Raw genomic sequence first — 13,127 nt, 5'->3', positions numbered from 1 at the left:
TCAGCCTGTCTGGGCCTCAGTTTCTATATCTGAAAATGAGGTAACAACACCCATCGGTGTGAGGGTCACGAGACTCCAGCGTCCATCCCCGAGCTCCCAGCCGCGGTGAGCCAGCGACCGTGCACGACTGTGACCTACGGAGGCTTCGGCAGCAAGGGTCCCCATTAGGAAATCCTCGTAGCTTTTGTTTTTCAGAAGAACTGGAACCTCAGAGTTGGGAGCAGGCAATGGACAGGAAATTGAGGGGGTGCCATTGAACTGGGAGTCCAGACACCTGGGTTCTAGTTTCAGCTCTGCCACTGACTTGCTGTGTGCGTGGGAGCAGGACACCTGTCTCTCTGGGCCTCGGTTTCCTCAGCAATCACCTGGGGCCTGACTGGCTCAGAACTGAGTTTCAAAAGTACAGAACGGGATATTTGAAGGCAGTGGTAGCGTTCTGAACTAGCAGCATTTTCAGCGAGTGCTGGTGTCCCCCCAGATGCCCAAACTGGCATGAGGGTGGGAGCTCTTTCAGGGGGGTTTCATGCAGTCCGTCGCTCCAGAAACCCTCTGTCGTAGTGCACTGCCTCTTCCCTTGTCCTAATAGGTGTGTCCTTTTAGGAGAGAATGGCCTGCTGTCTCTCTTTAAATCATCGAAGTAAAAATAAAAACCACTCTTGATCCAGACATTGGAAAATTCCACTATTAACATTTCGATTTTAACCCTTCATGTGCTTTTTTTCTCTGAATATGTTTATTTGTTTCTGCTGGGTTTTAAGGTTCACGTGTGACTGAGTGCACAGTCCTAGCCTAGCGATGCAGGCCAGATTCCCAAGCGTACTTGGGAACGTGCCATGCAGCCAGCTTCGGGGCCCGGGGACAAGCTCCCATTGCCGCTGGGCTCTCTGGGCAGGGATGGTAAGGACCTGCTCAGGTTGGGCCATATGGACTGTGGAAAGACTGGAAATTCCCTCCTGAACTACAGGAAATGGGGGAAATAATAATAAAACACCTGTGCTCGCCTCAATTAAACACCAACTGTATGCCTGTGATATGCTTCCCTTTATATACCCATCATTCACAGTATTCAGCAAATATTTATTGAGTACCTCCTACTGTGTACCAGGTACTCTTCTAGACTCTGGACACATGGGCAGAGAACAAGGCAGATAAGAGTTCTACCCTTACGGGACCGAAATTGAAATAGAGAAAAAACGTGTGTGTGTGTGTGTGTGTGTATTTAGGCCTATGTGGAAAACTAAAGCAGTGCAAGGGGCCAGGGGTAACTGAGGAAGAGCAGGGTGGGAGCTATTACAGTTAGCCATGAGAAGGGAAGGAATGGCCCATGCAGATATTTGGGGGAAGGCAGTTCAAGCAAATGACAACAAAGGCTTTAGCTGTTTGGAGTAACAGCCTGGAGACCAGTGTATATATAGCACAGAAAATGAGGTTGGAGAGGTAGCAGGGGGCCAGATCTCGTATGCCCAGGTAAAGATCATGGTTTTATTCTCATGGAACCATTGGAAGGTTGTGAGCAGAGAAGTAGCACAATCCAAATTATATTGTAGCTTCCGTAAGAAGAGATCATCCCAGGTTATGAATGCTCAGACAGACTCACCTGCCCAATGGCAAGGGCAGAAATGAGGCCACTCTGAAGGGCTTCCACACCCCTGCAGTTCCCCTCAGACACTGTGCGAGGCCCTGGGACCATGAACACCACCAGAACAGCCTGGGCACCAGGCAGCTCAGAACTCTCTGGAAGGGGAAGTCCCCACGACCACAGCAGGACTCAGTGGTTCCCGCTGCTAAACAGTGTTGCTGTGTGCTCTCACTGTCCCCCAGGACACTCATGAAATGACACATTGGGAAAGTATTTACAGCCCCTCCACATTTCCATCCATAAGGCTGGCCAGGGGACAAACCCACAGGCTGAGCAGTGACACAGGGTTATGAGGCCCAGGGGCCTGAGCTCTGGGGTCAGACAGACCTAGGTTCTATTCCAGCTCCACCACTTGCTTACTCTGTGATAGGACCTTCGAAAAGTTACTTCTCTGAGCCTTTGCTTTGCCGACCTCCAAAGCAAAGATGATAGCACTGACTTTGTAAGATTGTTGTGGGGAGTAATTAGATAATACAGTGTTCTAGAACAATGAATAAGATACGGTGGACATGGGGTAGGTTAGCAGTAGTACTTCCATAATATTTCTTAGTATTAGTACTCATGCTACATAAATTACTGCTAATATACATCAATTAGCATTAGTAATTTTTGTTTAGCCCTTATAAATTCTTCCAGCAAGAAATTAAAAAAATAAATTCTTCCAGCATTACTCTGTGGGCCCTACATCCACTTTGTGAACTTAGTATCATCATCCCCATTTTACAGATGAAGGAAGTGTAAAATCGGAAGAGGTTGCAGTTTTTACACAAAGTCACACAGCAAGAAAGAGGCAGGAATGGGACTTGAATTTGGGTTCTCTGGTTCTCAAGACCTGGTCAAAGTGGGCAGGAAGGTCCCTCGCAGGGCTGGACTCAAAAGTTAGCTCTCTGCAGTTAGCCCTTCCTTGAGGTGGACACAGCAGGCTGAAGCCACCACCGGCTTGCTTAACACAATGCCCTACACAGTTTTCAAGGGAGGGGGCAGCAGTCCTTGAAAATACCAGAAAACGGGATCCAGCACACCCAAGTGTGAACGATACCACTTAGCAGGCATGGCTGAGGCCAGAAAGGGCAAGTGCGTCTCTCCTCATTCTGCATTAGAAATAGTAATGTCACAAAATGCTGCACTGCCCTTGGTGTACTGGGGGGGGGGGGGCCGAAACCCCCTCCTCTGTCTTCTGAGGGGTGCCAGCCTCACCACTCAGTCATCACTGAGGTCCCTGTTCTGCGGAAGCAACTTGGCCCTCTAAATGTCATCAGCATCAACCTGGGGGCTTGTGAGAAACGCAGATCCCCAGGCCCCACACCACCTCCTGACTCCAAATCTTTGGGGGTGGGCCTCCGCAAAGCACAGTTCTCCAGATGATTCTGATGCCTACTCGAACTTGAGAACCACTGCTTGAGAAGAAAACGGCCCCAAATGCTTGTCTTTTTTTTTCCCCTTTGGACTCACAAAGTATCTTCAGCTGTTGTTTAAACAGATGTACACCGTCTCAAGTAGAGAAAGCACAGCCTTTGGAAACAGATAAACCTGAGTTCAGATTCCTGCATTCAGCCTCACTAGCTGGTAACCTTGGCAAATCCTGTCACCTCTCCACATGTCGGTTTCCTCGTCTGTAAAATGAGGGCATGCCTTCCTAGCCTACTTTGAAGATTTGAAATGAATAGATGTAACATGCCTAGCTCAGTGCCTGAGACATCATCAGTCTTGATCAGGGGACGCTGTGATTGGGTGGCCACAACCATCAGACCTTCAGGTTCGTATAGGGAATGCCCCCTCTGGATGCTCTGCGCCAGGCAGACCCCTTGCACATGTGGCTTGCGCCAAGACCCATCGCCTCGCAGCCGTGTCCCCGCTGGTCTCACGCACAGCTGCGCCAGACAGCTACTTTGTGTGTTTCTCTACTATCCCCCTTCATCGATGCATGACTCATTGCTTCATTCATGTCTCCATGTGTGCGTAGAAACCTAGGCAAGCAGCCATTCCTAGGGACATTGCAGGACAACCTCATTGAGATGGACATTCTCAGCGCCTCCCGCCATGATGGGGCTTACAGTGACGGGTAGGTGACATCCCCATGGTCCTCTCTGTGTTTGCTCTCCCTCTGGCTCCTGCACCTGCATGCAGACCCTGAGAACTTTCCCTGGGATCTCCTGCGGGAGGTGATGATGTCATGGTGCATGCCCCTCCCGAAGTCCATGTTCAGCTTGCAAGAGTTTATCCTTAGAATCCCCTTGCTTCAGCATATTAACAGCAGCTGTGTTAATATGCAGCTCCCAGCATCTCATCGGCTGCCTCTGCCATTCTGAAAGCCATCTCGTAGCAGTTTTTATGCAGCACAGGCCCTATGTCGTATGTCTTGTAGCCCTGAGTATCTGTTCTGGGTGCAAGATTGCTCTAAGATTTCAGGGGATGCAATGCAACCAGTGCACCCCATTTCCCAGGCTGTGTACCAATTCTCCCATGGCCATGGTTAAAGGCAAGCTGTGGAGGATTTCCTGACACCTGGTTTGGCCACAACCATGCGCTTTGACCCTGCCACGCTGCCCTAAAGACTGTAGCTAGGCTGTAGGATGTATTTGCCCACCTCTCGTCCCACGCAGCTTTTCCCAGGGGTTTGGAAGGTAGCGTCTGGCTTCTGAAAGCATTTGCCGCCATTGGTTGTATGAGAGCCACTAGGGGACTCAACCATGACAGAACTTAATGGTGGTTTCTTGGTTCCCACCCCCTAAACACCCTTCAAAAAGAATGGTATTTCATGCCTCCATCGCGGCACACTGGCAAAGTAGGTATGGGAGGGAGAAGAAAAATTTAGGTTCCATTATCTCCAAGGCACGGAACATGATTTTGGATACTTTTTCCAAGTTAGTACCAATAATTTTAGAGAACAGCTCGTATAATACCCGAGAAACAGCATCTCAGCCCCATCCCTTCCCAGGAAAGGGATCTCCACAGCCAGCCTTCTGTGAGGTTGGAAACACCTCCAGCCCTGGTCCGGGCCGGGGGGGGCGGGGAGTTCCCCGTGGGTAGGGCTGTCCCATCCGTGTTCCGTGGAAGCGTGTGTTCGTGTGCCCTGTTGTGTGGTCCGGTACGTGATTCTGCTCCTCTCCGTCTGCCCCGTCTTCTCCGTGGCGACTGTCTCCAGGCTCCTCTGCATGCTCCTACTGCCGCCTCTGTCCTCCAGGTGGCTCTGGGTCCCGGTGAGTCCACGGACCCTGATGCCCTCGGGCTTCTCTCCATCCACAGGCACTTCCTCTTCAAGCCAGGAGGCACCTCGCCACTCTTCTGCACCACGTCGCCAGGGTACCCTCTGACGTCCAGCACGGTGTACTCCCCCCCGCCCCGGCCCCTGCCCCGCAGCACCTTCGCCCGGCCGGCCTTCAGCCTCAAGAAGCCCTCCAAGTACTGTAACTGGAAGTGTGCGGCCCTGAGCGCCCTTGTGCTCTCCGCCACGCTGGTCATCCTGCTGGCGTACTTCGTGGGTAAGCACCTCCCTCGGCCCGGCTTCCCTTTATTCCCCTTCGCCCAGGGGGCAGCAGCCAACACACCTGCACACGCTGCAGGCATCTGGCTGGCACGACCGTTGCGCAGGATGAGCCATGCAGCCCTGGGGCGCTGGCCTCCACCCCCGAGCCGGTCACGGCCAGCTCTCTGGGATCCACTTCTCCTCTCTGCACGATGCCCAGAAGGAAGCTTAGCAGCTGCTCTGTCACGTGTCAGATGCCTAGCGTGAGGCACAGCGTCCACCGACTGGCCTTTGAGCTGGTGAGCCAGGACGTGAGTGTCGGAGATGGGCGTCTCCAGAAATGACAGGCCTCTCCTGCTGGTGCCGTGTAGCTGCAGTGAGGAGCAGGAAGGACTCGGGGTCCCCTGGGGTTGGACTGGACTCTGCTGACCTCAGCCCAGAAGGCATGTCTGAAGGTGAGGGTCTGGCGAGGCCATCTGAGGGGACGGTGGGCGCCAAGGTGCAGAGAGGAGCCATAGTTAGGAGCCCAGAGAAATCCCAGCTGAGGAGCAGCAGGTCCCAGTGAGCAGTGAACGCTGGCTGCAGGACACCTGGAGACCCCCAGCAGCTCTGGCTGGCCTGCCTGCCTGCTCCCAGGCCACCTCCGTGATGGAGGAAATGCCTCCTGGCCCCTGCTTTGCTGCCATGGGAGGCCAGTCAACTGGGTGCCCTTTTGATGTGGTTCCCACGCAGCCCGGTCTCCTGCTTCATTCCAGCCCCTGTCTTCGGCCTGCTCGCAGGGAAGACAGTCTCTGAAGAGATCTGCAGGCGTTGTGTAGAGTCCGCTGCTGGTTCTGTGTAAATCAGCCTGTTAGTAAAGACGTCCAAAGGGGTTGGCTTAACCCTCCATCTGTTCCAGCCTTCAGATTCTCTCATTCTGAGGTTTAAGGCAGGTCGCGCCAGCTTGAGGTGGCCTTGAACCCATGCTGAGGAATTCTGAGATAATTCCGTAAGCAAGAGGGACTTCTCCAGTAAAAACCCAGTAATCAGAAACAAGTAACTGGCACGGGCCAGAGGAAGACAGAGTGCCATCCACTGTGGCAAGGGACTCTGTCATAGGCAGAATCATTGCGAATGAAAACGGGCAGTGTGGTGATGTAGTTAGTGCACGCTGTCACTGGGAATGATGAAGGGAACGTGGGCCCCCACTTGTTCAGGAGGAGGGATCTGAGCATGGAAGGAGCATTCAAGATTCTTGAATTTTATAGAAATAAGTAATCAGGAAGACGATAGTCCCTCAAACAGGGAGGTCTCCTTACATGTCTCGAGCTATAATAAGCCTTCTTTGATATGCCAGGTCTCTTTTCCCCTTGTGAAGATTGATGTAGAGAATTTCATGGCTCCAGGGCCAAGTTGGCATATGTTTCTTCTCTTCTTTGTGATTGGTTAGCTGTTGCTGCCTAGAAAGCTGTGTTAAGAAGGATCCTGAGGCTATATTCAAGCTCAGTGGGAAAGGGTCTCTGTGTTTGATTAGTAATGTTTGTTGTGGTCACCAGCGTGGGGAATATTGATGACATACCAGGCATTTCCCACCCCTACTGTGGGTCAGTGAGTAAAAGGAATAGCCAAACTGGGAGAGGCCAGAGGCCACCTAGGCCCCAGTGAGAGGTAACTGGGTCATAGGTGAGGGCCCTGAACGTCCCAGTACCATCACCCAGCATGAAAGTTTTTTCCTGGCACCTGTGCCGTGTCCCTGCTAACCACTAGCACAGCTCTTGTCTTTGACTGACACTATGTTTCCTAAATGAGCAGACTTTGGAACAAGCAGTGTCTCTGTGCATCAAGAGTCAAGTCGTTGGCTGCATAAAGACATCAGCTTGCAGTGAGGACTTCGGTTTCTACTGCGTAGCCTGGTTCAGGAAGAAAGAATACATCTTTGTATGATTACATAAGCTCTCTTCTGTTTTACATCCCATGGGCTTCTTCCTCTCCCATGTAATAAGAATATGGGGTCAGTCTTCAGCAATCTAAATTTAGATAGGATATACTGTGAGGTAGTGAGCTCCCTGTCATAGGAAGGGTACAAATAGAGCTCAATGACCACATAGCAAGGATAAGATTTAAGCACTGACTGGGATTTTTCACTGGCTGGCCTTTAATTTTCCTTCCAACACTGACAGTGTTTGAATCCATGATTTTGTGAATTTTATTTTTCCTTCAGCAAACCATATGGGGTACCTACTTTGGGCCAGGCACTGTGCTAAATGTCAGGGCTAAAGATATAGTCTCTGCCCTTGAGCTGTCCGTAGCTTACAAGAGGAGACAGCTATGTCAGCAGTGAATTGAGGCAGCTTAGGGGCTATTTGGGGAATACCCAACACCAAGAGCACTAAGGGAGGCTCCCTGGGAAGGGCGATGATGCAGTCTGAGTTAACCGGCAGTAGACCTGCAGGGAGCAGCTCTCAAACCCAGGGAAGCTGCAGACTTGAGCGAGGACAGTGTGGTCGTAAGGCCCTTGTCTGTGTTGGAAGCATTTGAAGGGTATTGGAGCTAATGCAGGAGAGTTTGGTCAGATTGGGAAGATCACCTTGGAGGCCAAGTTATAGACCTTCCTGGATGAGCAATAGGGAGCCATTGAAGGTTTTAAGCAGTGGCAGGATGTAGTCAGACGTTTATTTTAGAAAGATAAGTATAGAGGAAAGAAGGATAGGCCCTATCACAATAAACATGTCAGGAGAAGCCGAGGGCCTCAGCTGAGACAGTGGCAATGTAGGTGGAGAGCAGGGAGGTCGATTTAGGAGAATTTGTGTCTCCTGTCACAAGCGGTCAGTCTACTAATAGTGTGTCCTTGCCCAGAATAAACACATCTTTCTGATAAAACCCTCCCTCTGCAGAAACATTAGGACTGGGCCATAGATTGCATATCCAAGGACCAGGTCAGACCGGCAAGACCTGGGTGTTCCCTTTGTTCCCTGGAGCCTCGGAGCTCACACCGAGCCGTTGACCGCCTTGGATTCCATTCCCAGCTCTGCCACCTGGCTGCTCTCCCACCTTGGGCAGCTCGCTTCTCTTTCTGAGCTTTGATTTCCTGATCTGGAAAACGGGCGTGACCCATTATTTCGGGGGGATGCGTGTGAGGCTGGAGTAAGCCGATGCCGGTGAACGCATCGCAGGTGCAAGGCCCAGCGCTACCTTCCCTCAGGGGCTGGGGTGGCAGCCTTGGTGCGTGGTCTCCTCCAGCTGCTGGGGGCAAGGGATGAGTGTCTTGTTGCTTGGCCATAATCACAGGCTGTGATGACTAACTCGTAAGGAACTATCAATTATTAAAAATCAAATTAATTGTCTCAGCCGAGCACAAATATCCTTAACAGAGACTTTTGCAGCAGACCAACTGATCTAATCAACAGGCGCAAGCACAGATATTTAATTAGATTTTTGATGAAAAATTGTGTTTAATTTCAAGTATAATCAATTATTAATTACTGTAATGAGTGAGTCTGACTGGGTTTACTAATTAACTCATTTAAAAATTATGAATAACCTTTTCATTTGTAATTATTTTCTACATCCTATCATGCTGCAGATAAGAATCGTATCATCTCACCAGTACCAGGGGAGGTGAAAACAGGGCAGGAAAGAATTGTTCTTTTTCTGCTGTCTGCTCAGGGCTGCCATATCTGGAGGGAACCCTGACAGATTCATTTGACATTTGGTTTTCAGTTCGAAAGTTTCTGTTCATTTGCAGAGACATCTGCAGTTACTTTCATAGGAAGATAGAGAAATCGCAGCCAGCACTTAACCACCCACAAGGGCTGCAGGGCCTGGGGCAAGGCCTCCGGGCTGTCCTCCCCGCTGCGGGTGTTACTTGGCTGCTCTAGTTTGGAGGGGAGAGTAATGTAGGGACGACCTTTAAGCATCCTGGGGCATCCCGCCAGAGATGAGATGTGTATTTTTGTCTCCAAAGGACACCTGTTCAGAGAAGTAGCTATTGACCCTGAGTGCCTGGCTTTACTGGCCAGTTCTCCCTGTGAAGGCCTTCGAGTATTCGAATACTCTGCCATTTATTTTCTGAAGACAAGAAATCTGTTTGCAGAACAAAATAGGGAGAGCGTGATATGGGGGGAAGATTAGTTAAAAGTTCAAACCAGGAAACTTGCACAGCCCCGGCAATAATGCTTTATTTTATAGCAGTTAATTGTTTTTAAAACATTTTCACCACAAAAGGCAGTGTAGTGTAGTGTAATAAAGATAATAGGGGCCACTTTTGTCGTTAGTAATGAGAGCCCTTAGCTTTGATTGTGCACTGCCCATAGGCGCCTCCTGTTCCCAGCACTTTGCCTGTGTTTTCTCATTGAAATCTCCCAAGGATCCTATGGATTAGTCTCCCCAGTTTACAGATGAGGACGCTGAGACCCAGTGAGCTGGAGTAAGTCACCACCCTCACCTGGTAAATGGCAAGACTGTGGTCTCCCCAGCCCCAGGCACTCAGGCTCTGGGGCTGACGCTTTTAAACTTTTTTCTCTTTCGAGTTCACTTTCGAGTTAAACTTTCCCTTTGCAGTAGTTGGTATTTTGAGTTTTTGCTGGGTGCCTGGTATGGGTCCAAGCCCATTACGTCATCTCTCTAAACACGCACGACAATTCCATCAAGTAGGTTTTATTTTCTGTATTTTCTAGAAGAGGAAACTAAAACTCACAGAAGTTAACAGCTGGCCAGGGTCACAAAACGAGTAAAGGACCTAGGATTTTAAACACCATGCTCTCAGCCACTATGATGTAGCTTCAGGGCTTGAACAGATGATATAGAATCAGAAGATCCCACTCAGGCTCAGCTCCATCACTTGCTGAGAGTATAAACTTGGGCAAGTTACATAACTTCTCTGAAGCTGTTTCCACTCAGGTTCCTATAGTGGGTGTGGCTGGAATGATTACCCTATTTTACACAGGAGGAATTTGTAGCAGCGTGGTTGAGAAATCATGGGCTCTGAAATAAGGCCGCCTGCTTTCAAATCTCAGCTCTGCTGCTTACATGCCTTGTGACTTTACGCAAGTTTGTTTAACCTCTGTCAACCTCAGTTTGCCCATCTGTAAAATGAGGGTAATAATAGTAGCTACTTCACAGGGTTGTTGCAAAATTCCAGTATTTGCAGAGGGGCGCCTGGGTGACCCAGTGGGTTAAGCTTCCAACTCTTGGTTTTGGCCCAGGTTTGATCTCAGGGTCATGAGATCAAGCCCCACGTTGGCCTCCACACTGAGCATGGAGTCAGCTTGAGTTTCTGTCCCTCTCCCTCTGCCCCTTCCCCCACTCTCTCTCTCTCTCTCAAATAAATAAATAAATCCTCAAAAAAAAAAAATTTGCATTAAGTACCTAGGCTACTGCCCAGCACTGTTAGCACTCAATACATATTAGATGCTATTATTATTATAATTGATAGTATTATTTATACTATTAGCATCAGATGTAGAAGAGGATTTGTAGGTCTTGACTGAGAACTTGGACCGGCCTTGTCTCGGTGCGGTGCCTGCAGGCTTCCCGGTCTGTGTTCGTCACACAGGCAGCTGACAGAACAACCAGGGGAACCTGTCAGAAAACATTTGTAGGGATGTCTCACTGTTCCAGGGAAGCAGCCGCATGAAGAATCATTACCAAAAAGTGCCTCACGTCATTTCTTTAACTAGGACAAAAGTTGATGTTTTCTACGCAGCTAGAACTGACAGGCTCCCTGGCGTTCTGGATTTCTGCGTGAAAAGCAGAAACCGATCGCCGCAGAAGAGCCGTAGATTTGTACCTCGAGGACTCTCCACGCACCTGTCTTGCCGGGTAGGCCTTTGGACTAGGAGACGAAAAGGGCTTGCTAACCACACAAAGAGCGGGCCTCACTTTCCACTGACATGGAGGCCTGAGATGACCCTGGGACGGTACCTCCTCCTTCCTAGGTCCCTGCGCACCCTGCAGGGGAGGGCCGCCGCTCACCGTGACTTCTCCAAGGCAGCGGGCTGTTCTCAGCGGAGGAGAGGACTGGACTCAGCCGAAAGCTCCACCCCTGGCCAGCTGTGTAACCCCTTGGAGTCTTGGCTTCCTCATCCGCACAGTGGGGGGAGTAATAGCGCCTCCTTCATGAGGCTGTGGCTCAGGCTGAATGAGTTGACGTTGAAAACACACAGGGCACGCGACACAGGACAGGTCCCTCACTGGTGGCCTTGGGACACTGTCGCTGGCCTTCCTCGGACCGCAGTCCTCTCAGCGCAGGGTGTGGTAGGAGTTGATGACCCCATCTAGTCCCTCCCAGGCTATAGATGGCTGCCTGGTGGAAACTGAATCGAGTCGCGAAGGGTGAAGTTGCGGTCGTGGGCTGCACAGCTTCTGCATAACCACTACTACAACATGCTCAACAGTGATGAGGGGTTTTTGTTTTTGTTTTAAGTAGGTCGCATTTTCACCTCCACCAGCAGCTGACCCTGGATTGGAGAAAAAAAAAACAAAAACAAAAACAAAACCAGAGCCCCTGGTTGAAGTGGTGGCAATTTTAGTGAGAACGTTGCTAAGTCGAGTTGAGGTCGTTCGTAAGGCACCTATCAGCGAGGACTGCTTCCTGGAATATGACAGTTTCTGGGCTGGAAGAGCCGGGGTCGTCCCGTTCTAGAACTTATCTGGGCGGTGTTGAGGGAGGTGGGCTGGAGCATTGAGTGTGACTTGCGGAGACCTGTGCGGGCTCCCTCACGGGTCTCCACCCTCCTGCAAGATGGTAAAATTGGCCAAGGGTCTTCTGGCAAAAGCATGGTGGCACAGATGTGCGTTGTGTGTCTGGGGGACTCAGGTGCGGGTGAAAGGAACACAAAATGAGCAGAGAAAAGATTAGAACTAGAAGCCGGGGTGACTGTACCCCTCCATCCCTCAGTTCCCCACATCTAGTTCGGCGCATGCGTTATCAGCATCCCAGGTGCCGTCGGCTTCATAAGTACACGCCTGTTGCACTTTGGGCCTGGGTGTTATTACTGAGCAATAGGGTTCATTTTCTCTCCTTTCTCTTCAACTTCCCATCAGGCCTTTTGGATAGAAGCCATAGATTTAGCTTTATAGCCCAAGGAATGGGAAATGGAGATGATTGAACTTGATCTTTTAGGGAGAGGAAAAAGTGATAGAGTTACAGGATCCTGCAGTAAAGCTTTTCTCTCCAAGATTGATTCCTTCATGCTGCTCAGTGGGAATTGCTAATAGCAAGATATATATAGATTGTTCTCTTTATAACAGACCCCGGACAAATATCCTCCAACCCCCCAAAATGGTTGTCTGCCATTGTCTGAAGTGCCACCGTACGGAGAAGAGGGGGCTGACTTGCTCCATGGCGCTGCTGAGGCCCGAACCAGGCCGTCAGGGTGAAGAGGACGGGAGGGCCGACTTGGGCTCTGTGGGAAAAGGCTTTTCCAACAAGACAGTTGCCTGTGTGGAGCGGGGGCTGCGTCTTTCTGGAGTGGAAGGAGCCAGGGTAGGTGCCCAGACTCCACAACCTAGCGGTCCTTGTCCATATGGACCTTCTGCCATTGCTTTGCTGTACCACGTGAGTCTTGAGGACTCGACCTCCTCAAGATGACTTTCCTCATCTATAAGATAGGAATAAACAAGTGAACAAAAGACGAGCCCAAATGATGAAGGCATTCAACATGTTCCCGCTTGGCATGTAAAAAAATTTTCCAACTCGGCAGACCTCACTCTCTTCCCACCCACCACCCCCTCCATCTCCTCCCACTAGTGAGACCAGCCAGCAGCCAGAGCCCGACGAAACCCCTTGATCCAGACCGTGTAGCTCAGCCTCCTGGGCACAGAGCAGGGTGGAGAAGGAGAGCAGGCCCGAAGGCAAGTAGACAACATCAGGCTCCCCACATTTCCTGTTTCTGCTCCCGAGCAATGTTCAGGGCTCCTACTATACTTCCAGGAGCCCAAGACCAGGATCGAGATCCGAACCTCACTCAGGCATGTCTCCCTTACCTGTATACCCGCTCAGCCACCAGTCCTGCCTGCTTGTGTTCAAAATCAGATTTACTG

General features: G+C 50.5%; 1 protein-coding gene across 2 annotated transcripts in view; it reads left to right on the top strand.

Moving 5' to 3' along the window:
• Positions 1-13,127, top strand: part of TENM4 (teneurin transmembrane protein 4) — a 714,583-nt gene that overhangs the window by 495,533 nt on the left and 205,923 nt on the right. For both annotated transcript variants that reach the window (XM_073879780.1, XM_073879779.1), the window contains 2 exons: positions 3,603-3,701; positions 4,886-5,121. In XM_073879780.1, coding sequence (XP_073735881.1) covers positions 3,603-3,701; positions 4,886-5,121 — 335 coding nt within the window. The remainder of the gene's footprint in view (positions 1-3,602; positions 3,702-4,885; positions 5,122-13,127) is intronic.

Source organism: Callorhinus ursinus, unplaced genomic scaffold, assembly GCF_003265705.2.
Source record: "Callorhinus ursinus isolate GAN/ISIS: 27379988/994484 unplaced genomic scaffold, GSC_fseal_2.0 scaffold35, whole genome shotgun sequence".
In the NCBI taxonomy this organism is placed as follows: Eukaryota; Metazoa; Chordata; class Mammalia; order Carnivora; family Otariidae; genus Callorhinus; species Callorhinus ursinus.
Note: the sequence above shows the minus strand (reverse complement) of the source record. Positions and strands in the feature narration are given on the sequence as shown.